This window comes from Denticeps clupeoides, chromosome 7 (assembly GCF_900700375.1).
Source record: "Denticeps clupeoides chromosome 7, fDenClu1.1, whole genome shotgun sequence".
Taxonomy (NCBI): domain Eukaryota; kingdom Metazoa; phylum Chordata; class Actinopteri; order Clupeiformes; family Denticipitidae; genus Denticeps; species Denticeps clupeoides.
In genome coordinates, this window is record NC_041713.1 from 3,648,206 (window position 1) to 3,676,178 (window position 27,973).

At 49.8% G+C, this 27,973-nt stretch overlaps 2 protein-coding genes across 4 annotated transcripts in view; both read right to left on the minus strand.

Moving 5' to 3' along the window:
• lrrc4ba (leucine rich repeat containing 4Ba) overlaps positions 1–13,417 on the minus strand; it is a 28,182-nt gene extending 14,765 nt beyond the window's left edge. The window contains exons 1-2 of the mRNA XM_028986638.1: positions 13,268–13,417; positions 1,213–1,345 (exon numbers count right to left, since the gene is read on the minus strand). The gene's annotated coding sequence lies outside the window, so the exon portion shown is untranslated. The remainder of the gene's footprint in view (positions 1–1,212; positions 1,346–13,267) is intronic.
• A 7,785-nt stretch (positions 13,418–21,202) lies between these two features.
• The window catches only part of med25 (mediator complex subunit 25), a 15,628-nt gene continuing 8,857 nt past the window's right edge, over positions 21,203–27,973 (minus strand). For 2 of the 3 annotated variants that reach the window (XM_028987858.1, XM_028987857.1), the window contains exons 14-20: positions 27,867–27,973; positions 25,686–25,856; positions 25,189–25,293; positions 24,852–24,935; positions 22,654–22,821; positions 22,140–22,263; positions 21,203–21,707 (exon numbers count right to left, since the gene is read on the minus strand). The exon at positions 27,867–27,973 is cut by the window's right edge and continues 1 nt beyond it. In XM_028987858.1, the coding sequence (XP_028843691.1) occupies positions 21,601–21,707; positions 22,140–22,263; positions 22,654–22,821; positions 24,852–24,935; positions 25,189–25,293; positions 25,686–25,856; positions 27,867–27,973 (866 nt within the window). In that variant the 3' untranslated portion in view covers positions 21,203–21,600. The remainder of the gene's footprint in view (positions 21,708–22,139; positions 22,264–22,653; positions 22,822–24,851; positions 24,936–25,188; positions 25,294–25,685; positions 25,857–27,866) is intronic. The other variant, XM_028987859.1, reaches the window with a different exon arrangement.

The window sequence follows — 27,973 nt, forward strand, 5'->3', positions numbered from 1 at the left end:
CATCCAGTGAAATGTGGTCTCTGTGCATTTAACCCAGGTGCACCTCAGTGGTGCCTTGGTGGTTCGGGATTTGAACCCACATCCTTTTCATTTTGACACAGCTTCCTTACCCGCATGGCCACCACTGCTCCAAGAAAGGAGTCTGTTTCTGCACTGTATGGAACCGAGGACCTTTCGCATGGTTGGCAAACACGATAACCACTACACCACAGAAACTGTGCGTTAACGTACTTACAATAACTTACAACAAACATGAGTCTTGTTCTGATTGATACCTTTTTTGCGGCTCAGTGGCATGAATGAGTCCTTATACTAACATGCAAATTGCTACAGTGTGATGCAATTAATCTTTATTCGTTTTTATTTATATTAGCATTCAATAGGTATATTCACAATTAAGTGCATGCACATGTAATGTGTGTTGCTGTGCCGTGAGCTCTTGCTATACACTAATTATTATTAACATCTTAAACCTTGGTAGTATGAATTGGTTCTCATGGAAACATACATACTGCTATACTGTATTTAATTAATCTTCATTAGAATTAGAATTTATTAGCCTGGTTTACACTTCTTTGTATGTGCAGTATATTGTATACAGGACGTAACAGCTGTCCAAAGAAAATAGTGTTTTTCAGGATATTGGTGTCAAGTTGGAAATTCCAGTCTAATTGTAGTATTTAGTATGTGTGTGTGTGTGTGTGTGTGTGTGTGTGTGTGGCATGAATCTGACTGACGCACAGCAGAAAGCTCAGACAGATAAACACTCCCACTGACAAACGCAATAAACACACATGCACGCTGACTGACGGACATCTCCATGGAGACCTGTCACCATGGCGATCAACACGCGCACGCGCCCACAGACTGACGGACATCTCCATGGAGACCTGTCACCGGGGCTGACACAGCTCTTCTCCCAGCGCAGTCCCGTCAATATCAGAAGGGGAGAAGAAAGGCGAGCGCGGGAGACAGACAGCCGGGCAAAGAGAGCGAGACAGGGAGAGACAGACAGGCCGCCTCAGCTGTCCTGATGGATGGGGGACGCCCCGTCACCTGCCTCTCGGTCACCGGCGTCGTTCTGCCTCTCCAGTTCTTCTTCGCACCCTCCCTCTGCTCGCTGGCCATCATCCCCCCATCTCTCTCCCACGCTGTGCAAAATGTAAGCTCGCACTCCGAGACCCAGGTTACCATGGAAACCGGCGCACTCACCATCTTGCGTGTCCCCATGGCACGAGCAGGGGCCGTGGATGTTCTGTCCCCGACTCGGCGTCCACAGGAGCGGGGCAGGGCCATCGCTGGAGACTGGGGACGAGAGGGTGGCCTGGGCTCCGTCCAATCACAGCTGTTCCACATGGGCCATGAGACAAAGAGTAGAGAACAACTAATTAGCCAGTTCTTCCGATAATTGCAAAAAACCCAACATGCCAGCTAGTCGTGTGCTTGTCTCCAGGCAGGAGGAGTCCCGACACTCCTGCAGCGAGATAAATAACGCGGTGAGACCAAACGAATACATTTTTATCTATAAGGGGGAACGGAGAGATGCAGTATAACACATGATGGCACTCAGGGTAATCACCGCAAGCGCACCGCTGCAGAATCGCTGATGTATTGTGGTAATAACCTCTGATGTCAGAGCGGCTCACCTCCCTCTTCCAGGACGCCGCCCGGAGAGAGAGGCGGGACTCGAGCCCCCCATCCACGTTCCTCTCGCCGTTTCCGACAGCCCCGTACCCACCACAGACCGGGGCCATTCATCCTGACGTCCCCCATGCCTGGGCAACCAGATGTACTGCAGATGGCGGAACAATGTCCCACACAGGTCCAGGTATGACCACGAGCTCCGTATATTAATATACATGTCCATTTTCTTCACAGCAGCATGAGCTTCCTTCAGAAGAACAACCACTGACCTGCCACGCATCCTATGTTTTCAATATATAGAAATCAAATGGACAGAAGTGACTACTTGTTTTAATGAACTGTGCAGATTTAAAAAACAAAGTTTAAAATGGTAGGAGGCATTCTGGATGAATTAAAGTCCCCTCCTGTTAATATGTCACACCCCCAGTTGTAATGCAGTGTCCACCTAATACCCCTTGTACTCAGGGTATGTCAGTTTATGTCATAAATGTGGGACCACGGCCAGTACCAACACCAAAAATGCAGATAATCAATACTTTATTTCAAGTATTCAACATTAGTGAACATGCCCCACGTGCTATCTTTTAAGAAGTACCAGATATGCCTCCACTTGGTACATAGAACTCAAATGCAATTACATTTTATTATTTACTAGCACCAAATGTCTACAGTACTATACAACATGAAAAAATGTTTCATGCAAACAGTCACTTTCTCACATTAATTCATACCATGGCTATCCAAAAGAGCGATGGGTATCTGCTGCGGTTATGTTTTATTATAAGGATTATTATTATTATTAAATTATTGCACAGAAAAAGTTTTAAAATCAACAAAATAAAACAAAAAGTTTTAAAATCACTTACTACCATTGTGTCCCTGAGCAAGACACTTAACCCTAAAATTGCTCCAGGGAGACTGTCCCTGTAATACTGATTGTAAGTCGCTCTGGATAAGGGCGTCTGATAAATGCTGTAAATGTAAATGTAAATGTCTTTGAGTAATCAGTTCATACTGAAAAAAAGAAAACACTGGCCAGAAAAATCTGTCACACCTAATATTTTAGCCACAATGTGAACAATCGTGAGCAAAGAAATAAAACTATTTACTCATAAGTATGAATTAGTATGAATAGTTTAAGTTGAACTACTACTAAGCATTAAGCAAACGACAGCTACGGTTTACTTTTGTCAGCGCATGTAAGCGCCCTGCATTCAGGGATAAGATCCCCCGCCAAAGCCATAAATGGGCAGGATGCACCATGATGCACCTGTTAAATGATGTTTACTGACATTCCTTAATGAAGCCGCGCTCCCCATTAGCTGCAGATGCATTCGGGTTTTGGGGAGTAACTTACAAGGGAAGTAATGGCCGCCATGGCCACATTTTCCCGGAAGTAATGGGTAAAACGCTGATTATCTTTACGGATGAACGGTTTTAAATCACTTGTGTGGCAATGAGCTAACGAGGTTATAAAAAAATTTAATGGATTGAGCAGATTTTACAGATTTATTTCCAAAAGAGCGCGCTCAAATAAACACACGCCTGTCCGATAGGCCCCTGGTCCCAAAACACACATGCTAATGCATGATTAATGGTGTCCACCAGCACAGCGGGAAATCAATTGATGGACCAGGCGTGAGTGAAGAGTTAAACAAGGGACAGCAGTGTCACTTGCATCGTTTCAACAGGCAATAATCCACCCACGAAGCTGCTCAAGGCGGAGGAATCGCAGGGATTTTTCCACACACACACACACACACACACTCTCGTCCTGAGGGTTAGCCTCGCATCTCGGCTCGTTTCTGCATGGAGCTCTCTAGACCATGACCTGGATCAGACCCCCTGCAGACGCTTGGCTGCAGCGGCGTGGCCTCAGTTACGGAGCTAAACGGGGTCGGCGTGGCCCGGCAGATTTCAGCGGCGAAACGCGCGGCTTTAGCATGCATGTCATGCGCCAATCATCAATATGAATTATGACTGAATACGTCGCATGTCTGCAGTCTGTGCTTGGTCACGGCGCCATATCAAACACAGTTATTGAAATGCTCCATATTTGCACAAGCTGCCATGTTTTCCTGCTTCTGCAGAATAAGATGGTAATTGTTTTAATAACAGAATGTTGCTATAAAAGTGCATCTTTCTGTCAGGATTGCCTGCAGCTGGCCTCCACACCTGACTTTAATCCTGACGCCCCATAAATGCCGGAAGTTTCCGCCCGTTCGGGGTCGCTGGCATTTTCGTGAACTCTATGCACGAACTTGACCTTGTTTAGTTTTATGTGTTTTTGAGTTCTGGCAATCGCCACACGCCTACGGGTTTGTTTCAGTTCTTGATTATGTTAAACTGTTTTTGGCCATCGCGCCATTGTTTCTTTGTATTTCTTTGAGTTTGTTTATTTGTTGTATAATAAAACCCCCTTCCCAGCATGTCAGACCTCTGCGCTTCCTTCCCCCGTAAGTCCGTAGACGTGACAGAATGCCAGCGACCCACCCAAAAGCGCAGAGGTGGAAAGCAGAGGAGAAGAAACGCCTCGAAGGACGCAGCCCGGCGCGGCGAACGCGGACGCCAGGGGAGAGACGCGCCGCCCGTTCTGGTGGAGCGTTTTCTCCCCGAGAAGCCGTGGTACGCGGCGCCGCGTGATGACGTCACCCCCGGGAAACTCCGCGAAACCCGGAAGCGACAACGTCGGCGGGTGAGTGGGCGGAGCGAGGACGTTGACGTCGGCAGCAGCGAGGAAGTGACGTGGGCAGCGAGCGCAGAAGATGCGACCCCCACGATCTTCGCCATGTCGAGCCAAGAACTCTGCGCTCTGCTGGCAAGGCTCCCCGTGGACTGGGACGACACGGACGACGACGAGAGCACGGGAGACGAGAGTTGGGCTCCGCCCATCGCGCCAGTCTGCGATCGTCGCAAGGTCCGTGGGGACCCACGTCACTTCCAGGGGGGTGAGAAGCGGCAACAACAACGGCGGCGTTCCTCCAGCGAGGAGGTGGGCAGCCTCCAGCCCGAATGGCCAGAGTACTGCCCATGGGAGCTTATCGCGCCATGGGTCCAGGATGTCCGCAGGGTGGACGACCCTTGGAGTCACCGGTGGGAGGACACGGATGACGAAAGCGATGATGACGTGGATTTTCGGTGGGCGGTCTGTGCCGGGATGGCTCCGCCCAGCGTGCGCGTCCGAGATCATCGCGGCGTCCGTGATGACCCATGTGACTTCCGGGGGTACGAGGTTGACACGGACGACGACCAGGATGACGCCATTTGGGCAGTCGGTGCCGGGATGGCTCCGCCCATCGCGCCCATCCAGGAGCGTCACGAGGTCCGTGGAGACCCACGTCCCTCCCAGCAGTGTGAGGAAAGCTGGTGGAAGAGGGCGACGGGAGGTCGCCAGCCAGCAACTGCGCTGCCGGGACTGCCTCGCAGGGAATCCTCCATTCCTGCTCCAGTCGCCGACCCGCCTTCCCTCTGCCCGGACGTTCCCCAGCAAAATGGCAGCGCAGCACCAGCGTCCACACCTGCTGGAGAAGACGTCCACCCCCCTCCACACCACACACCTACCACCATATCCAGCGACGTGCCCAGCCCCGTGTGGGACCGCCCAATTGTCCCGGGACCCTTCAGTGGGGCAGCAGACACAGACGAGATCACTACCATCCTCACGTGTCTGACTGGATCAGCATGGGGCTGGAGCACAACCCTCTGGCAGCAGGGAGAGACAGACAGGAGTTTTCGGGACTTCCAACAGAGACTGAGGGCGGAGTTTGATCGGCCTGAGCCAGGGATCGAACTCTGCCCCTCCACCACATCCAGTGCCAGTCAGGATCCGGGGCAAGAAGACCCAGCACTGGTGGGCGACGAGAAGGTCGCTCCTCCCGAGATCCTGGCTGTGCCCCCTGAGGAGGTCCCGGAGAGCCCAGAGAGGGAGCCAGACGACCCTCTCTTCTGTCTGTCTCTGTCTGTGTGTGTCTGTGTGGCATATGTGTCCGTATGTCGCCCCCACTTCCCCTCTTTGTGTCCACCAGATGGCGACCCAGCCGCGGAGCCAAACCCCAGGGAGGAGGTTCCTGACCCGAATGTGCTGGTCCAAGGCGAGGTGGACAAGCCCCAAGGTACCCCTAAGTCCAGCCGGGGGGGGGTGCTCCCCCAAAGAATTTTTTGGGGGGGTGCAGTTCGGGTTGGGGACTCCTCCTGAGGGAGGGGAGGTGGGGAAGCGATGGAGCTGGGTCCTCCGGTAGCCAGTGAGGAGGGCGGGGCAGGCATGGGCCTGCGTCTGCCTCCAGAGGGGTGGAGCGCCATAGAGCCCCCGGGTAGGCATGAGGACCCAGCTGGGACAGGCAGGAAGAGGGCCTGCTTGTCCCAACGGACGCAGAAGGGGCTAGCCGGATGGTCTGGCAATGCCCCCCCCCTTGGCACCAGGGCCGGGCAGCGAGAGGGGCTGCATAGTCCCAGAAGGCACCAGCCTGGGGTGCCTGGAACAGTCGCCGGAGGCTCTGGGACAATCTCCCTGCGCGGTGCAGGGGGTGACACAAGATGTGTCAGAGGGGACATGTGGAGACAGGGCCCACACGTACCCAGATGGATCGGCCCCTGATTATTGTGTGCAGGTACGGGAGTCCGGGGCCGTCATGCGGGACCACGCCGGGGAGCCAGGCCGAGGGTCCGGGCCGCCATGCGGGACCACGCCGGGGAGCCAGGCCGAGGGTCCGGGCCGCCAAGCGGGACCACGCGGGGGAGCCAGGCCGAGGGTCCGGGGCCGCCAAGCGGGACCACGCCGGGGAGCCAGGCCGAGGGTCCGGGGCCGCCAAGCGGGACCACGCCGGAGAGCCAGGCCGAGGGTCCGGGGCCGCCAAGCGGGACCACGCCGGGGAGCCAGGCCGAGGGTCCGGGGCCGCCAAGCGGGACCACGCCGGGGAGCCAGGCCGAGGGTCCGGGGCCGCCAAGCGGGACCACGCCGGGGAGCCAGGCCGAGGGTCCGGGGCCGCCAAGCGGGACCACGCCGGGGAGCCAGGCCGAGGGTCCGGGGCCGCCACGCCTGACCACGCCGGGGAGCCAGGCCGAGGGACCGGGGCCGCCACGCCTGACCACGCCGGGGAGCCAGGCCGAGGGACCGGGGCCGCCACGCCTGACCACGCCGGGGAGCCAGCCCGAGGGACCGGGGCCGCCACGCCTGACCACGCCGGGGAGCCAGCCCGAGGGACCGGGTCCTCCAAGGGGAGGATACAGCAGGGCAGGAGCCCTGTGGTTGCCGCCGTCCACCCCGCCGCCTCCACTGATGGTACTGTTGGGGCTCCGAGGACGTAGCCCTTGGAGGGGGGGCTCTGTCAGGATTGCCTGCAGCTGGCCTCCACACCTGACTTTAATCCTGACGCCCCATAAATGCCGGAAGTTTCCGCCCGTTCGGGGTCGCTGGCATTTTCGTGAACTCTATGCACGAACTTGACCTTGTTTAGTTTTATGTGTTTTTGAGTTCTGGCAATCGCCACACGCCTACGGGTTTGTTTCAGTTCTTGATTATGTTAAACTGTTTTTGGCCATCGCGCCATTGTTTCTTTGTATTTCTTTGAGTTTGTTTATTTGTTGTATAATAAAACCCCCTTCCCAGTATGTCAGACCTCTGCGCTTCCTTCCCCCGTAAGTCCGTAGACGTGACACTTTCAGTCAGCACTCTGCATATGAATATAATTTCTGAGGATTCATTTCATTGCGGTGACGTGCATTGTGAAGAACATGCCTGAAGATAATTTTTTTATTTTTATGATTTTGTTTTTATTAATGCATGAGGGGACATGAGCGTGCCTGCTGGCCGAAACGTCATGTCTCTAACTGTACAACGTAGACCTTGCGTGTACGTTCAATATGTGTGTGCCGGCGCCAGTGACATCAGCGCCACTTAACCTTTCAACTGATCAAAAAACATAAAATGCCACTGGTGCAAAACGCCAAGGGGGGGCGCTGCAACCCGAGATCGCCACCAAAGTCACATTAACTGTCACGTGACGCATCGCGGAGGCCAAAGTGACTTTAGAGGTTGCGTGTCGCGCGCACCTGAGATCGAATTGCGCAGGATCGTTTCAGCCACTCAGCTCCTTTCCTCCCGCTTTGCGAGCGGGCGTCGCCGCGCCTTAAAAAATGGATGCGCTGCCCTCGCACATGGCTGAACTGACACTCCGGCTGCCAAGTCTCTTACACACACACACACACACACACACACACGTGCATTCCTGGCTAAAGCAAACACAACAAACACCTCCCTGGTGAGATGTCTCCACGATTTGCAATTACATCTGTTCCTGCGGATTACGGTATTAATTTTATATCACTAACCGCTGCCACCGCATCAGCTGTAATTCAATAATTAATGCCCCCGACCCGTCGGCGGAGACCCGGGCCTGTGCTGCGGCGGCCGGGGCTAATTGTCTCCAGACCCCCGTCCCGGTTATCGAGCTCGAACCTCCGCCAGGTCAAGAGGGACCTGGCACAGGTATTGACCCGGCCGATTCCGAACCGCCTCTGGGGCGGTGGTGGCCTAGCAGTTAAGGAGGCGGCCCCGTGGTCAGAAGGTTGCCGGTTCGAATCCCGATCCGCCAAGGTGCCACTGAGCAAAGCACCGTCCCCACACACTGCTCCCCGGGCGCCTGCCGTGGCCGCCCACTGTGATGGGTTCAATGCAGAGGACAAATTTCACTGTGTGCACCGTGTGACTTCACCGTGTCACTTCACTTTCACTTTCTGACAGGGTTCTGTCAACCACGCTCCCGGAGTGCAGCACTACGCAGAGATCAGGAGGAGGCTCGTTTTACGCATCAAGACGGTCAGCTCAGATAAATCTTCAGTGGGGAGCCTGACGGAAATCACCAACTTAAGAGGAACATTTTGATGTTCTGTATTTATACCGGTTTTTCAAATAACTATTGTTGCTTTATTAATTGGCTCATAAATGGAGCGACAGCTGGTTATCAGCGAAAGTGAAGTGATTGTCATTGTGATACACTGCAGCACAGCCCATGGCGACACAACGAAATGTGTCCTCTGCGTTTAACTGTCACCCTTGGTGAGCCACGATAGGCGCCCGGGGAGCCATGTGTGGGGACGGTACTGTGCTCAGTGGCACCTCAGTGACAGTGACAACGTGGCGGGTCAGGATTCAACCTTACCCACCAGGCCACCAGTGACCGTACTCGCAAACTGCTTCCGCTGTTCATATGTAAATCATGATGACAAGAGCTAATATCTCCACGATAAAATCTGGAATGTCCCCAAAGCGCCCGTAAAAAAAGGGAGTTCTGCTTTTGATGACACCATTAACCCGAGAAGACGTATGAGGTTAAACTGTTTTATTGAGTCGCTCCAGAATGTGGCGTCTTCATGTTAAATATTGCTTCTGACACAAGTCTCTCTGCCCTACCAGATATGAGACGACATTTAGGTGATCTGCAGCGTTCCTCTCTACAGTAGCTGCACAGGAGCGAAGGGGGAAAAAAAAGTGAAAAGCCTGAAGTTACCTTCACATGTTGAAGCTTCGCACTGCAGCGCCGGTGACAGGCGGCCCAGAAGGGTTCGCTGAGTGACACGATGAAAGTTCGTCTTTCGGTTTGACTCTGGCGGCAGCCAGTGTGTGTGTTCTAAGTGTGTGTGTGTGTGTGTCTTAAGGCCTTAAGATCACATTACACACCGCTGTGTTCATGGTATTTACGGACATGCTGGGTTACAACCGAGATCATTGAAGTGGCATCGATTTATTTTTTTTTCTCTCCCGCTTTTTACATTTGGTTCGTAAATCATAACAAAAAGTTTATCCTGAGCAATGTCCTGTTTTCAGATCTTTCCAGAAAACGGGCAGGTTACTCCGGGCTCCTGTCAGAGCCGCCGTGCAGGTTCGAAAACGTTGATCAACAGGTGCGGCTGAACATTGAAACTCGTCTTGGTAACATTTTAATAAATGAAACCTTCTTGGCAGCCTGCAGCTAGTTAACCTTCCTGGTGTCGCTGGCCTATCGACTTCATATGAATTATTGATACAGACAATACAGCAATATGCAATACGCGGCCATCCAGCATCGAACTATCCAGGGTTTTGTTTTTGTATAAGAGAATCCAAGCGCAGGTGGAGATTTTTACCACCACACAGCAGTCAAGGTTAATTTAATATGCACACTACTTTTATGCTGATAAGAACAATGAGAATTGTTCCTAAAGAACGTTTCCTACATGTGGTGTGGGATAACCATGGTGAAAGACTGTACGGCAGTGTACAGTGTGTATACTCATCCATACAGTCTATAGTGTCCTTTACTCAGAATAGCTGGTATTACATTTACATTTACGGCATTTACCAGACGCCCTTATCCAGAGCGACTTACAATCAGTAGTTACAGGGACAGTCCCCCTGGAGACACTCAGGGTTAAGTGTCTTACTCAGGGACACAATGGTAGTAAGTGGGGTTTGAACCTGGGTCTCCTGGTTCATAGGCGAGTGTGTTACCCACTAGGCTACTACCACCCTGGTATGATATATTTTGATAGGATCGTTATCATGATTTTGTCACATCAATCTATATTTGTATGTGATATATAAACATAACACAACCATCATAGTAAAATAATGCATTGCACTTGTTGCCATGGCAGCACATCAGTGCTTCTGTACACGGTCCGCGTCACCCCACACCAGCTGTTGCACCGGGGCCTTCCTCTCCTCTCATCTGTGCCCGGCAGGCGGGCAGGAAGACCCGCTGCGGCGCAGCTGAGCCGGCCGCTCGCCGGGTCGCCGCCGCCGAGTGGCGCCGCCCAAACCTCGGCTCGCCAGGCCGGCTCCGTCACCTTCTGACCCAGTGAAGTTAAAAGGCGCTTCATCCATTTTTAAAAACAAGGATGGCGAGGGGGGGGGTCAGGCATCAAAGACCCAGCTGGTCGGGAGGGGCCGGCTGGAGGTCGATGAGTGTCGGGGAGTCTGTGTTGAAGGTTGCCGCGTTATTATTCAAATATCGGCGTACATCCTGAACCGGTAAAAAACCAGAGAGGCCGATGGTTTTGGTACGGCCACATTTATCGCTGAAATAACCAAAGTGAAAGAGAAGTGAAGTGATTGTCACATGTGATGCACAGCAGCACAGCACACTTTGCACACAGTGAAATGTGTCCTCAGTATTTAACCCATCACCCTTGGTGAGCAGTGGGCGGCCATGACAGGCACCCAGGGAGCAGTGTGTGGGGACGGTGCTTTGCTCGGTGGCACCTCAGTGGCACCTTGGCAGATCGAGATTCGAACCGGCAACCTTCTGATTATGGGGCCGCTTCTTTAACCGCTAGGCCACCGCTGCCCCAAACACAAACACTTGCATTGTCTTTAAGCAAATTCTGCATAATTACATGCAAAATACTGATTTATGAAGACAAATTTTTGTTGGAACAAATCATTAGTGCTGATTAGTGCATCATCAAAATACCGTGCATCTCTGCAGCCCTCACACTGTCAAAATCCTGCTGTGCGGGGCATATACATCCCATGTACGGAATATTGATATAGTCGCCCATCGCAATATTCGTTTTGGTTGCTGGCATAATGTAATTTTATCCTCAGTGGGTGTCTGTGTCGCAACGGCGATGGCGTAAAGCACATAACAATGACACCTTTCGCCCTGTGTGACAGTATTTCTCAGTGGGCTCGTTGTACACACCGACTCTCCGCTCTCACGGTGGGCGTTCGCCAGAGAGCGATAAAGACCCAGGACCAACAAAGGCAGGAGAGTGGGCACTAAAAATAAAAAATGTAAAAAAAAAAAAACGTGTTCTTTTACTATCGCCTTAAATTTTTACACCTGTAGATGAGCGCGTCTCTCAGGCCGCTCTCTGCCGAGGCATAACTGGGTTATTAACAAGCGTTAAATCTAACATGGCGCTTGATCTCCATGAATACAGGCCACCCTGACTCAGATTTAATCATCCGCTCCGGAGCGGCTGAGGATGAAGACTTCCGTTCGTCTGTCAAACGCTCCGGTTTGGAAATGAACGCGTCCGTGTCGTGTTCTAGTTTGTTGTGCACCGAGAGCGCATACGGCAGAAAAGAACAGGCGGGTTCCACGTCGCCCAGGTCTGCTGGGACGGCAACTCGACCCTAATTCCCCCGAAACTTTCGCAACAGCAAAATAAATGGCCTGAGAACAAAGCCAAGAATCTCTGAACGTCGGAACGAAATCGTACGAATGCTGCACTAACCAAATTGAACACTAGAGGGTGGTAGAGAACTCAGCGTAAACCGTTTTTTTGTTCATAATTGACAGTTGCTTCGTTCAGCTGAGAAACCGTTCCAACACACACACACACACACACACACACACACACACTACTCGCCAGTATGAATTACTACAGCGCTACCTGCTGCACCTTCGGCTAGCTACTGGTGAACGTTCTGATTGTCGACCCGCTATTTGGTTTATTGTTCAAAATATCTGTTATTTGGTGCTTTCGGTGTTTATGTTCCCACCGTTCTGTCCTCACACGTTTCACTTTTACGAACTACACACAAAATTGTCAGCTTTGGCTGCATATTGTGTAGATTCAGATTTAATATCGTTGGCATGGCGAGCTCTGTTTCGGAAGAGAAGGGGGAAATTACCGATTTTTTTGCGAATGTCTACCCGAACCACCAACTGGGCTCCACGTGTAAAAGAACCGATGAAGGAGTCATCGTGGGTGAATGAAGAGGCTTGATGGCCTCATGCATCGGTTCAGCCGGGAACTGGGTGGCACCCATGGACCAGTTGCCTTAATCACAGGGACACGACCAGTCCAAAAAAAAGCACCAAAAGCTCCAGGTCGGCTGGGCACCTGTACAGGGGGGCCCCTAAATCCAGGATGCCAGATCCTGAGGTGGTTGATGGCTGATCAATTCAACTTTGACCAGAGCTTCAGTAGGTCAGACTTTGACCTACTGCTACAGGAGGCCAGACTTCGGGTTTAGAAAGCTGCGCCACCACGGCGGGTGTCTGTCGCCCGTAATCGACGCCCAGCAAGGCCGGAGCCGCTCCGAGTCGGCGGGCAGGCCTCGCCGCTCCACCGCATTAACCAGCATCTCGCAGGAAGGGGAGATGGAGAGAAACTTCACATCTGACCATCACGCCCGGCGGAACAGCATTGCAGCGCGCCGTCAGAAACCAACAAGCCGAATGTAGTTCGTACGCCAGGATGCGTTAAAAAAGTTAAATATATATATTGTGCTTTCTACCCCGTCCAGCAGCCAGTGAGAACAGATGAAGCTGCAGCACAGATACGCGCATCTCTGAATGAAGATGAGCAGAAAAAAAATGTAAAAAAAATAAACTAACGGTCCTTTTATTCTAATGAGCAAATAAAACCCTTTCAACAAAGACGCGAGGGCTCTTTAATACACTGCTGTGTGATGGGTTCATATCGCAGCTACACATTTTCATCAGTTCACACCCGACACACACACACACACACACACACACACACACACACGGTTCCCACAGTCCGCAGCTCCGACAAATGTAGAAAGCCGGGCTCTCCGCCTAAATAAACGTGTCATCAGCACCGGGCGCGATGTTCTTCTTCTTATTATTATTATCGTTATTAAAACGATTCGGCTTCGTAGATTCCCTACCTTTTTATCTCCCGCGGAAAAAATAAATCCCTGAAAAGGCAGCGGCGTTGAGTCGTTGTCTTGTGTGCATCGCCTCTCTCTCCTTCTCCCTCTCTGACTCTCACAAGCCCTCCCTTCTCTCTCACTCTCTCTCCCCCCCTTCTCTCTCACACACACTCTCTCTCCTCTATCTCTCTCTCAGACACTCTCTCTTTCTCTCTCTCTCTTTCTCTCTCTCAGACACTCTCTCTTTCTCTCTCTCCCCCTTCTCTCTCTCTCTCTCTCCCCTTCTCTCTCTCTTTCTCTCTCCTGTCTTTCTCGCTCAGACACACACTCTCTCTCTCTCTCCCTTCTCTCTCTCTCTCTCTCTCTCTCTCTCTCCCTCAGACACTATCTCTCTCTCTCTCTCTCTCTCTCGCTCAAATTATTTCTTCCGAACGCGCGCGAGCACCGGACGCTCGGACGGGAAAAACGCTCCGATTTTTATGACGAGGCAAAATACGCGGGCGTCTTGTCGCTTCTCTCTCTCCACTCGTTTATTAACATTTTGGCCGTGTCTCATTACCACATGGTTATTATTATTATTGTGAATAATAATAGTAATAATAATAGTAATAATAATAATAATAGTCCTCTCTTCCTGGCGGCCCGCCAGCTTCACAGTGACTGGAGCAAGTTGACGGGATTTTGGAGGATATTTTGCTGGTCTGGTGAAACTGGTGCTGCTTTTATAATGGCCCTGATTGTCAGTGTGTGTGTGTGTGTCTGTGTGTGTGTGTGTGTGTGTGTGTGTCCTCAGCTGCCACAAATAACCATTTAGAAGCCTGTTGTCGGTTCCACCCCTCCTGTCCCGCTGGACACACATCATGCAAACATGGTCCGGTCATTTCAGAACCATGGACAGAGTCCATTCTGGAGAAGGCGTTATTGGTCATGGTGCATTGTGGGTGTGAGAGGTTGACTGATGTTCATCGACGCTCCACAGATGTTCAGCTCCAGCAGACGTGGATACGCATGCGACAGTAATGGAGATTTAGTTTATGTCTTGGGCAATGCGTGCGTGTATGTGCACACCGTGTACGCTCTCTGCCGATGGTTCCCTTGGCAACGGTGAAGCACACAGGCTACAGTAGCAGCAGTCAGCCTGGGCGCATTACTACTGGGCGCATTACTACTGGGCGCATTACTACTGGGCACATTACTACTGGGCGCATTACTACTGGGCGCATTACTACCGGGCACTTCTACCATGGCCAGTTCCCCCGATCCATCCATAATGGGAGAAAAGGGGCGTGGCCATCTGCGACCAGTGGTCAGTGGTGGGTTGAAAACGAGACAGGGTCATAGTGGCCTAGTGGGTAACACACTCGCCTATGATCCAGAAGACCCAGGTTCAAATCCCACTTACTACCATTGTGTCCCTGAGCAAGACACTTAACCCTGAGTTGTCCCTGTAACTACTGATTGTAAGTCGCTCTGGATAAGGGTGTCTGATAAATGCTGTAAACGTAAAATGTAAATGGTTGACATGGGGCAGATGGGGAGCCCCAAATGGGCGATTAACAGGACGCACCGTGGCCAATTGGGGGGTCAATGACAGACTCCCCTAAAACTCGTGGCCTGGATCCGGACCAGTCACCTCGGACCATGGACGTTACAGAGGACCAGTGTCTTCCTGGGCCAGAGCACTCACCCGACATCGCGTCTGTACCACGAGCCCCCGCCCCTCTGGCCCCCCCCTTTTCTCCTCCCACCCAGCGCACCCCGCTCTCTGCAGCAGCGGGGGAGCGTTGTTCACGGCCCACAGCTCTCCCCCAGGATCCTACAGCGGCGGGCGCCGCTCTCTTCTGCACCCCGCCTCCCGCGCTCACCCCGCCTCCTCTTCCCGCCGCTCGCCCCACCTCGCTCTCTCTATTAAATTTCCAGTCACACAACAGTGCAGTGGATATCCCTCCCTCCCTCCCTCCGTCCCTCCCACAGACACATACACATTTACTCCCCCCACCCGTCTCTCACACACACACACACACTCCCTCCTTCTCAATTCTCCATCCCTGCCTTGTTCTCACCGATAGCCCCGGAACATTGAAAGTCCTCCTGGATCTCTTCATCATGCCTTCCCCGCCGTCTTCGCCTCGTCTCGTCCCACCCCCCCGCCCGCTCTTCAGCAGTCTCTCATGACAGGCACCTCTTCAGCCACAATCTCCCCATCTTCTCTGCCCCCTCCCCTGATCCTTTTCCCCCCGAACCGGCGTCCTGGCACCGCAGTGCCCGTCCTGGCCCGCACTGTCCCCGGTGGCTCTGTGGTCGTTGGAGTGCAGCCTGATTGAGTGGCCGCCGCGGGTCGGTAAATGAATAGTGATGTGGGATTAGAGCAGTTGTACGATGGCGAGCCGTCTCTGTGTGTGTGTGTGTGTGTGTGTGTGTGTGTGTTTTTGTGTGATGTCCCCCATGTCCTGTTGGTGTGGGTGGTGTTACAGGTCTGTGTTAACGTCGTGCGCTGCATGCATCACAGGTGCCCGGCGCAGGACACGCAAGGTTTCGGGCCCAGGAGCTGCACCGCCTTCTTCACCCACACCGGGGTCGGGGGGTCGTGGCAGGGTGGCATGTAGGGGACCAAAAGAAAGCAATCTGCCAGGCAGATCATCGCCAAGGGAGGTCAGGGACCAACGTCAAGGGCGCCACGTAAACGACCCTTCCAAACATTCATATAAATGATTCAATAAAAGGGTCCTTAATTTATAATTAATCAGGTTGTGCCCCAAATCACACATGAAAAAATACGAAGAGGACGCTGTGTACATTGGGATTAATTTTTTGTCCCAAGTCACTTTTTTGGGCTTGTTTTCTCAAACCTGCCAGTGTCACACATTGATGCACTCCAGACTGTTCCGTCACACAGACCCGGAAGAGAGCATCCACAGTCCTATAGATGACGCCCCCTGCAGGCATTTATCAGACGCCCTTTTCAGGAGCCACTTACAATATGTAGTGACAGTCCCCCCCGGAGACACTCAGGGTTCATGGGCGAGTTTTTATTCACTAGGCTACCAATACCCACTCTAAAACGAGTAGGGTTGCCAACCGTCCCAAATTGTCCGGGTCATCCAAAAATATGGGTGACTTCCGGGGGAGCTCCCGTCCCTTAATAGACTACTGTAAGCATGCAAACAAGAAGCAGTGGCAGTTGTGGCCTAGCTGAGGCAGTGGTGGCCTAGTGGTTAAGGAAGCGGTCCTGTAATCAGAAGGTTGCCGGTTCGAGTCCCGATCCAGCCAAGGTGCCACTGAGGTGCCACCGAGTAAAGCACCGTCCTCACACGCTGCTCCCTGGGCGCCTGTCAAGGCTGCCCACTGCTTACCAAGGGTGATGGCTTAAATGCAGAGGACACATTTCACCATGTGCACCGTGTGCTATGCTGCTGTGTATCACAATGACAATTACTTCACTTTTTTTTTTTTTACGTTTAAGTGAACCCTGAGTTTAAGTGAACTTTGACCTCTGAAGAGTTGATGGGACCCAAGGAAGGTAGAAAGTGTGACGTGTTTCGCCGCATGGCAGGCAGTAGAACCGATGAACAGGATGTGAGGATCGCGATGCGTTACTCTTCTGTATAAATGTGATAGCGAGTGTGCAACTTGTGCACCAAACTGCAAACACAACGTGCGACTGTGGACAGACAGCAGTGTCAAGTTCTTCAAAACTTATGATTATGTATTATATTATGATTATGTATTATATTGTCATTCCTAAATGATAACATATGATGTTATGATTATGTATTATTTTATCATTCCTAAAGATTTGACATTAAAACCTGCATCGTTTGAAGATGCCTTAATTGAAATGTACTATTTTAATTTATTGCAACAAAATAAGCACAAACACGATGGCAACAAAGTTCCGACACCCTTTACCAAAAGAAATGTGAATATTGTAAAGGATTCGTTCAGATCACCTCCTAACCCAGCTACCGGGGACACAGGTGACGGAACCTTTTCCAAGTCAATCGTGCGGACGACCAGACCGGCTGATCCGCTGTGGCGATCCCTGACGGGAGACGATTCGTCCAGATCGCCATTTTAACGGTTGTTAAGTCTGTATGAACATCTGAAACACCGCAGCACAGCACACGGTGACACAGCCAAACGTGTCCTCTGCTTTTAACCCATCGCCCTTGGCCGTCTTGTCGCCTCATGCGTGGTGCTCGCGACATCCCGCTAGACGTCGCGTGCTTCATACCCCCTCCGTTAACAGAAGAACACGCCATCGCACCTCCTTTCATTTGCTTCTGACACCCCGGCTTCCATCCCCGGGTTACTAACAGCGTGCATCTCGATGCTTCTGAAATCCCACGTTTTCATTCTCGGCCGGTTTCTTCTCATCCGCCGCGACTCAACAGATTTTAATGGAGCTTCGTTTCATTAGATGTTATTCATAATTGTAAAAAAAAAAAAAAAAGTGCTGCCAAAAAGACTGCCAAGGTTATTCTCCGTTCCTCCTTGAGGGGGGCTTTGTTCCTGCGGATGGAGGCTTTTTTTAGCGCAATTAGCGAGTTTCTAACCTACACACACGCAGACGAGGCCGGAATCCACATAAAACACGTTCTCCTGCGGGCCGCTGCCTGGTCTCAACCTTCAATTTGATTAGATTTGACTCAGATTTTGAGTAAATTTCGGTCCCGACGAACGTTAAACAGCGACAAGTGTTAACCAGCAGACAAAAGCGCGAGAAAGACGTGTAAGGCGTTCATTCCGAACATCCATGTGGACGAGAGCGAACTTCTACCCGGAGCGGCGCTGTACTCAGATCAGGCCGCCACAGTCACTAACGTCATCATGATGTAATGGTGGCAGGATGGAAGTAGACCCAGGTTCCCACTTACTACCATCGTGTCCCTGAGCAAGACACTTAACCCTGAGTGTCTCCAGGGGGGGGACTGTCCCTGTAGCTACTGACTGTAAGTCGCTCTGGATAAGGGCGTCTGGTAAATGCTGTAAATGTAGTGGATCATCTTCTGCACTGCATCGATGGAGAATAGTCAACACGTCTGGATCGCGATGCGGCGATTATGAGACTAATTTCAACGCTCGTTTTCTGCTGCCTTACCAGCGATGGTGGACACTCGATTACTCCTGATTTCCTCCCCTCCTATCAGAAACACTTCAGGTGTCGCACGACCTCCTCACCTTCACACTTGCACCCCCCTGCCACCAGGAGAACAAGCGAGAACCTTCGTCACACAGGCGTGATCCACCAGCACTGAGGCTCGGGTGCTGAAAAGCTCCAGCACAACTTCAAATGATGAAATGACGAGGGATCCACAGCCAGTGGGTTCTGCAAGGTCCCCGCACACACAACAAGTTACATTTACGGCACTTATCAGACCCCCTTATTCAGAGCCACTTACAATCAGTCGTTACAGGGACAACAAGTGTCTTGCTCGGGGGACACAATGGTAGTGAGCATGGCTCGAACCTTTTGCTTTGTGGTGTGTTACCCACTAGGCCACTATCACCCTATTGATTGATTGATTGAGTGATGAAACCCTTTACTGCCGTTGCTTAAAAACCATGTCAAAAGTACAAGTACTACTGACACTCGGCCATCAAGCCGACCGGGGGGAGGGAGAGGTCAGGAAGGTAGGGGAAAAGATCAGAAACAAGAGCAGGATACACATTAGGATAAAAAATAAAAAAAAACCCAGATTGTAGACTCCAATGGGGAGAACATTGTGGGAACAGTTATAAAAAAAAAAAAAAAAAAACAGCACGAGCACATAGACTCTACACAACATACTGTATAAAGTGAAAGTCCACTGCCGCAGGGGAGGGGAAATCCCACGTACACAGACCCACCAGTTCACGCCAGCGGGGTGCGAAGCGGGCGGGGGGCGCGTGCGATTTAGTGTCCTCGGGTTGGAGGAGGGGGGAAGAGTCGGTGAGAGAGTCGAGCTGCCCCGACTCTGACGGTGGAGTCGATGGTAGCATGGCGAGTGGCAAACAACTGAAGTATATTTGTGATCTAGGACACCCGGACACCTCCAGAGTCCAGTGATGAGAACACCAGAGAGGTGTGGACATGGACTGCTGGCTCCACCATGACCCAGGTCCCCACGGTCCAAAGATGGACTCATGACTCTGAGCATCATTGGCATGGACAATCTTAGAAAGAATTGACTCCAGTGTTAACAGTAAGACTGCAGCGATGTCCATTGCATGCTCTTGCTACCCTGGAAGGGCATCCCCACCGGAATTATTCCTTTCTTCCGTTCTTTTCTCCGTGTGCGTTTTCTTTTTAGAGTTGTTCCTTGTGTCCAGAGAGGGTCTACGTATGAGGGGTGTCATCTGTAGTAGTTATTAAGCCCATTGAGAAATACTGCTTTTGATTTTGGCCTATAAAAAAAGTTCATTGTTGTTGTATTTGCTAAATACCTGCTGCGGCCAGTGAGGTCACAGTGGGCGGTGGTGACAGAAAGGGGCGGAGAGCACCGATCCATTTCTTCGCCCGTATTCCTCTCATCTTTTAAAACTAGAGGGTCAAGATGTTTCCCAGATGTTCTTCTCGTGACCGTTTATTTTGGAGTCTTACATTAATGAAAAAAGGGGGTCATTACAGCGGGCGGTCCCCTGGGAAACCAGACCTGAGAAGCTTGGAGACGGAGCGGCACGAACGCTAAACCGGCATCGTTCTCACCCTCGCCAAGCCGGGGAACTTCTTCCCACCTGCACCATGAAATAACGAAGGAATGAAGCACAGAGGCGGCAGCGTAAAAAAAATGGCCTCAGGAGTGAGGACGGCAAGGAGTCGGTTTATCTCCACGGGGCCAAGGAGAGGAAGAAGTGGCTTTTTGTGACCTACTTATTATTATTATAAAAAAACAAACAAAAAAAAGACCCACAACCACAAACGCTGCGGGCTGCACTGTCGGCTTTACCGAACGCACGTTTCCAGACTCCCGGGCCACCGTCGGTGTGTGTGTGTGTGTGTGTGTGAAAGATGCAGAGCGGAACTTTCTGACCTGGGTGCGGAGAGGATCGGATCAGAGGATGAGAAAGAAGCGCCTCTGTCCGTGTGAGGCGATGGGGGGGGGGGCTTACATTCAGATCCCGGTGTCATGGTATCTTAGCAACCGTCTCAGTCTCCCTGGTGACAGGGGCTACGTCACTTCCTGCCTGTGTGTAAGAATGCATGTCAGATTACTGGGTGGTGCATGGAAGTGTGTGTCTCTCACTAAGAGTTTGGGTCGCACCGGGAGTGTTTGTGTCCACAGAAGACTGGCAAGAGACACGTGTGTGTGTGTGTGTGTGTGTGTGTGTGTGTGAGAAGTGATTGTCACGTGACACACAGCAGCACACAGTGCACACAGTGAAATTTGTCCTCTGCATTTAACCCATCACCCTGAGTGAGCAGTGTGTGTGTGTGTGTGTGTGTGTGTGTGCGCTACGGATGAGTGTGTGTGAACACGTACAACTCCATCAATGCTTGTCAGACCGTGAGTGCAGGTGGAGATCGTGCATGCATGTCTAAAAGGGATGAGTGGTGTGTGTGTGTGTGTGTGTGTGTGTGCGCGCACATGGTCAGCCCAACCGGCCATTATGCCAGCGAGAACATGGCCAAGGCGTGCCATCTGCTAGAACTACTTGGCACGGGGGGGGCACTGTACGGTTCCGTGACATATTGGAGTAGTTAAAATTAACACTGTGACACCATTTGGCAGAAAAGGACGTTAAACAAACCCGCCCCGCCTTCTATTTCAGGCACTGCCGCCCGGTGGCCGGACAGCAGGACCCGCAGCAGAACTCGACCGGCATCCGTTCCACTCGTTCACAAAAAATTAAAATAAACCCACATCACTGTCCAGACAGGGCTGACTTTATTCATCCTGGCCAACACTTTCTATACCTAAAAAAAAAAAAATCTAAAAAAACAAAAAAAACAAAAAGAGATCAGAATCCACGGCAGATCTGAAGCTATGGAGGGACTATCGTGTCGAATGTTGAGTCTGAAAATGTCTCCGGCGTGAGAATTTATCACAATCTTTCCAAACAGGCAACAGGCTCAGGACTCCGGGTTTCGTGATCAGCTGCATTCAAAATGTCAAAACCCCTGAAGCCTCGACGGAGGGGGTGGAAAAACGGAAATATTTGCACTTGTTGTGTAATATTACAACAAATGTTCATGTGTGGAAGGGCTATTTACTTAGACAGCACACACTATACAAAGCTTTCTCTAAAAGCACGTGTGCATGGTCAAAGCGGTCCAACAGAAACAATCATTTCCACGTGTGAAGCAGAGGCTCATGGGAAATGCGGTCTTTTTTCTTTCTTTTTCTCGCTCTCCTGGCCAGATAGGCTCAAATGAGATCCATCAGGATCTCGTCCTCCGTGACTCCTGACACCGGCGGAATCCCTGATGGCTGGGCTACCGAACCCCTCGGCCCGGCCGCCATCAGCATCTGACCTGTAAAAAGAGAACAGGTTTCCTGTTAAACTTCAAAGATGGGCTTCTATTACTGCAGTGGGCATTGAGAAGCTCAATCGTTTTTCAATTACAGCATCACAATAAAGCCATTTAAGGATCAGGCCACGTTGCAAAACACCAAAACAGAAGAAAAATAAATAAATAAATAAATAAAAAAAATCCAGTTCTGGGCCGCGCTGTCATTTATCGCTTCTCAATTTCCTGAGCTAATTTCAGCCATCCAGATCACACAGCATTAGCATGCAAATCCCAGTTCTGAGTCCAGTCATTAAACGAGATCAGACTGTTTAATCTAGCGCTGGCGCCGCATTGGTCCTACTGCACACACATGCCGCCATTTCCTGGACCTGATCCAGGGTCAGTTTGGGCCTATTAGCTCATAATTGTTGGAGATCCGCTTGTGTGCCGTACCTGGCATGGACTGCCTCCACTGTGCCTGCATCTGAGCGCCCCCTCCTGGCGGCGGGTGGACCATCTGCTGGCCCAGCGTCTGCAGCGGCAGCATGTTCTGCATGTGACCCCCGACTCCTGCCTGCTGTGGCGAGGGTAAACACGATTAACGGAGGGAACAGAAAGAAATGGCGAATGAAAAAACAAACGGAGATACAACGTTTTTCACACTGATTCCAGATCAGTTCAAATGAGCGAACATGTTTGATTAGGAAAGTAACTAAATAAGCAATCTGCTCAGATAACCAGAGGCTGTTTGCTTAACAGAACGCTCCAGTTCTGAAACCTGATTGCGCAAGCTGCACTCAAAGCCAAGTTTAAATACTCGATAATAGCGCACGTATCGCATCAGAATTCTGGAGCACCTTTAGCTGAAGTGTTGCTAGGTAACCAATGAAATAAATTTGCTGAATCAAAAATTAAACATTTTGTGATTAAACATAATAGCTGCGGTTCTGCTGTCGAAGAAACTTACTGGCTGCTGTTGGCTGAGCAGGAGGCTGCGCAGCTGCGGATTGGCTCCTGGGTTCGGAAGGCGGAGCATGGCGCTAGGGGGCTGGGCCTGCCCCTGAACCACCTGGTTGGCCGCAGCGGCCGCGACGGATGGCTGCTGGTTGGCGGTGGCAGCGGCTCGCATGGTCAACTTGGACAGGGACAGAGAGAGAGAGATTAAATTGTAATTTTCTTGTTGTCGAACTTTGTGTACAGAATCTACAACAGAGTGAATAAAATAGATGTATTCATAGTTGGGGTCCTAGTGAACCGGAATTGATCTCTTCATCAATGGTAACTTGAAAGCAAGTTGTAAGTCGCTCTGGATAAGGGCGTCTGCCAAATGCCGTAAATGTCAAATTATAATCTCTTAATCGATTCATATACATGGACTATACTGCATTGATTCAGTGCAGAAGATAATTGATTACATCATAATGAAGTTATTCGGTTTGAAATGCTGCACCCTGTAGCTGCATTCGGCATTGTCGCTTTTAGTTCGGCGTTCATGGGGATACTCTCATCTTTTAAAACCATAATGTGAAGTAATGTCGAAAAAAAAAAAACACGGGACACATCACGATTAATCGACAATCGTAATCGAATCGTGAGACCAGAGAAAGTTCACACTCCTAACATGCACTGCCGCTCCACGCGCAGTGCTTTTCCGTACTTCTTAGACTAATTATTTCCATTTACAAAAAAAAAATTGTTTGTGCAAAATACACTAAGTGGTGCTGAGGCCCCTTGACTATTTAAGCATTTTATGATCTTTTAACAGTCCGTAATTTATGTTACAGTTTTAGTGGACCCGTTACCAGCGATGGGAGACTTAAGGGAAATATTCGCCACGAAGGATTCTTTTGCAAATTTTAAGTCACGGAAATCGGTCACATTGGTTGAGCGCGAGCATAAATCAACCGGCAGAATGTTCTTTTGTTGTTTACGAGCGATGCCGCATAAATTCCCGATTTCTTTAGTGTTTTTTCCCTTTCTCCTTCTTCTTCGCTACACCAGCGTGACCCACAATAATCATTTTCTACAGCGAAGGTCCACTGTTGTCTTGGCAGACAGTGAACACGGAATACATTTTGGCGCTTTGATGTGAGAAATCGACTGATTTCCAACCTCTGCTGAAGATTTCCCTGATGCTCCGCTGGGATTTATGAAATTGATGGTAAACGCGGAGGGGAGCGGTCTTGGTTATTTGTAGATTCTCTGCTCGAGTCTACTTACATTTTTTTTACATTTGTAATGAGAAATAAATGGAAGAGACATTACAAATAGTGTCATGAATAACATTTTCAGACAGAAAACGAAGCGTGCGCAGCCTTCAATGAGAAAAGGTGGGAGTTTTCAGACGTGGGCCAACATCACAATGTTTAACAAAACTTTCAGGATTCGGAATGAAACCACTGTGAAGTATAAATTTCAAATTTCATACTCCAGTCCTTGGGCCAACGACCCAAACCACACCAAACAAACGATTTCTGGGCAGTGCAGTCCAGAAATCAACCTCCCATGAAGGGAGAAAGAAGATGCATACGGAGGGGTGAGAACCGAATGAAAGAGAATAAATAAAAACATGGTCACAAACTCTGATTAACTCTGATTTAACTTGATTTCAGGGAAAACTGTATACATTTTAATACATAAAAAAAGAGCCCTGTTTAAATCTCTATCCAGTGTGTACTATGTCTGCTTTGTCCACAATGTATTTACACTTTGCCCAAATATGAGTTTGTCTATTTGGAAGTTTAAACTTTGAATTTCCCTCGGCATGATTGATCGATTGATAGATCCACTTACATAAAAATCTTTCTAAACTATCTGTCCCCAGAACAAAGATCTGATTAAGAGCGTTCATTTGATATATGCATCTGAATTTTGCACCAAAATGTCACTGGTTCTGACAACTTATATTTTATAGGTTTTTGTAGACTGATATGTTTCATTGACCAAATACGATATATTAATAAGAATAAAGAGAATATTCTTGTGGACACGACATGTCAGTTTGGAAATATGGTTATAATCCAGTAAGTGAACAAGTCTGGATTATGCCCCTCCAAATCCCCGTAAATATTAGTCAGGTAGTGACGATTGTTAATGAGTATTCCATTATTGGCCTGACCCTAGAGGTCAATACAGTGTGTGTGTGTGCGTGCGCGCTTCTCTCACCATGTTGTTTTGTCTCTGCTGGTCCTCCATCATAGTGACCTGACTAATGGGAGGCATGCCCATCACCACAGACTGGGGCACAGTCTTAAGGCACAGAGGATGGAACGAGCCAGAGGAGGGAGGAGTGGTGACAGGGAGAAGAGAGAGAACAGGGTAGAGGTAGGGTTAGCATGCAACTTTCATCACAGGTAAAAGGCAGAATATAAAAAAAAAAAAAAAAAAAAAGTGAATGGAGAATCCAGACACGGTGAGGGAGGGAGGGAGCGAGCGAGCGAGCGAAACAGCCAGGCGTGAAGACGAGGTATAAGCAGCGCAAGCAAAGGTCAGGCAGGACTACCTGTGGCTGGCCGTGGCCCGGCGGGAGAGGTCCTGGTGGCCTGTTGATGAAAGTCTGGTTGGGCGGAACCTGGCCCTGCGGCATCTGAGTGGCTGAGGCCATATTCTGCCAAAATACAGATACAATCAGACGTTAATATCCCCCAAAATTTGGGTGTAATAAATTAATAAAATATTAAATCAAACATTCACATTTAAGTTTACTCTTATGACAGGATAATGTCTGTTTTTCTTGTGAGATTTCTCTTATTCTGTTGGTGATTGAATTGCCCAGTGAGGTGAAAGGGCTGATGGGAAATCGTGTAGTTCTATGTGGGGTTCTAGATGATTGGTGGGTTGAACTTGTGCACTCTTGCTTAAGCTGAACAGTGTGAGATATGAGCCAAAAAGCAGTGTAACACAGAAGTAAACAGACCTCCACACACACTCATACATGCATAATACAGGCCTGAGGGAGCGTTCGGTCAGTTCCTGCAAGTGTATGGTCTGTGTCCTCACCGCTCTGCCCTGTTGGTTCTTGTGGTTGGTGATGACCTGCCGGATGCCGTTGACAAAGCCACTCTGGTCGTTGGGGATGAGACCCATGAAGATTCGCTTTTTGGAGGAGTAGAGCAGCATTAGGACCCGCACCTCACAAGGAGCGCTGTGGGGAAAGTGCACACATCCCGCCTGCAGGTGGCAGAAGACACACAAAAACAGTCACTCAAAAACAAATAAAAAAAAAAAAAGGCAAGTATCAATGCTCATTAGAGATATGGTTTATATTCGAGCACAACATGAGGCTGTGGAGTTGAGGGCTGCCAATGGAGAGTTACAGGACCAGGGTTAGGTGCCTTGTACCCATTAACGAACTCTGCTTAAACCACACCCTTTTCACGGCCGTCGACAGGCTAAATAAAGGAATCATTTGTGCCACATTGGGGAGGATTGTTGCATTTCAAAGCAACTGTTCTGACTAGTTCTTAATTTGCTATAATATTTAAAATAATTACAGAGGCAAGTGTTGACATTATGCTCGCTGGTACATGCTGAAGTCATGGACAGGGGTGCTTCTGATTCACTTTGTAAGGAGTGACATCATGCACCAACGAACTGAATCATTTTGAGTTGCTTAGGGCAGAAAGGGGGTGTCGTACTTTTCAAGCGCCAGCCAATGAAATCTATTTATGCAATTTTCCGGAACGTGAATGCGCCAGTCGAGTCAGGTTTATTGCAGGTTACGCATTATTGGCTGTGCTTAGCAGCAGTTTCTGGCACCGTGTGATTGTACACTGGCGTCTTGTGGTTTGTCAGATTGGCGAGAGCCCGTGTATAAATATAATCCTTTGTCATTCGAGAGATGCTGTTATCACACGGCAGCAACAGAAGAGCGATTGTGTACTTAACACACTGCCTGCAGCAATAAATCCATTAATATCAAGCAGCGCTTAATAACGACAGAAGGGAACAGACATACAAGAAAGTACTACACACACTATATAACATCTGGATATAAGATATTTTGTTATTACATACCACTGACCGGACTACAACAAGAAGCCAGATCTATTTTTACATACTGTACATACTGTAATTTAAATACAGAGGCAATGCAATGCTCATCCAAACAGGGGAAAAATATTATTGTGTAACCTCCAGAAGGTTCTTGAATGCTGAATGTTTTCAAGATTTTCCATATAAAACCAGCACAGAATATCAGTTGTCAATAATGGTATTGATATTATTATCAATAACGGACCGTAATCGGAAGGTTGCGGGTTCAAATCTCGAACTGCCGAGGTACCACTGAGCAAAGCACCGTTCCCACACGCTGTTCCCTGGGCACATGTGCAGTGATGTAGTGTTTCACAATGACAATCACTTGAGTGGTAGTAGCCTAGTGGGTAACACACTCGCCTATGAACCAGAAGACCCAGGTACAAATCCCATTGTGTACCTACCTGAGCAAGACACTTAACCCTGAGTTGCTCCAGGGGGGGACTGTACCTGTAACTGGATAAGGGCATCTAATAAATTCTGTAAATGTACTTCAAACGCATTTCTAAATATCAGATAGTAGAGTTCACATTAAATATACTGTAAAAAGATTTAACTGTGATCAGATCAGGTTTCGAATTTTCTTCAAATGGAAAGTCTGGCACTGTACAAATGTTAACATATTCTACAAATCTGGCAATCAACGTAACTTGTCATGTGTACAAAGGCTTGTTCTCCCCCTGGTGGCTCATTTGGCTCATTACAGCTCAGGCTCTAATGGCCAGTTACGTGAAAGTGAAAGTGAAAGTGAAGCCATTGTCATTGTGAAACACTCCACCACAGCACACGGTGACACAACAAAATGTGTTCTCTGCTTTTAACCATCACCCTTGGTGAGCAGTGTCAGCCATGACAGGCAGCCAGGGGAGCAGTGTGTGAAGACGGTATCTTGATCAGCGGAACTCAGTGGCACCGCTCAGTGGTTCGGGATTTCCATTTCCTTACCCACAAGACCACCGCTGTCCCAATCTTCCAATATTAACAGTCTTAAACTGTCCTGTGTGTCCTTGAAAACTAGAACATAATATTTTCTATGTCTAAACAAGAAATTGTATTTGTAAAATTTCACTAACAACGTTACTGTGTGTGTGTGTGTGTGTGTGTGTGTGTGTGTGTGTGTATGAGAGAGACAGCTGCACTCACAAAGCCATTGGCCATGATGCGGTAAAGGCCCTTCAGGGACTCCACGTCTTTGTTGGTGAAGAGGAACTGAACCATACGCGAGTTTCTGAACAGCGGGCCCAGCGTCG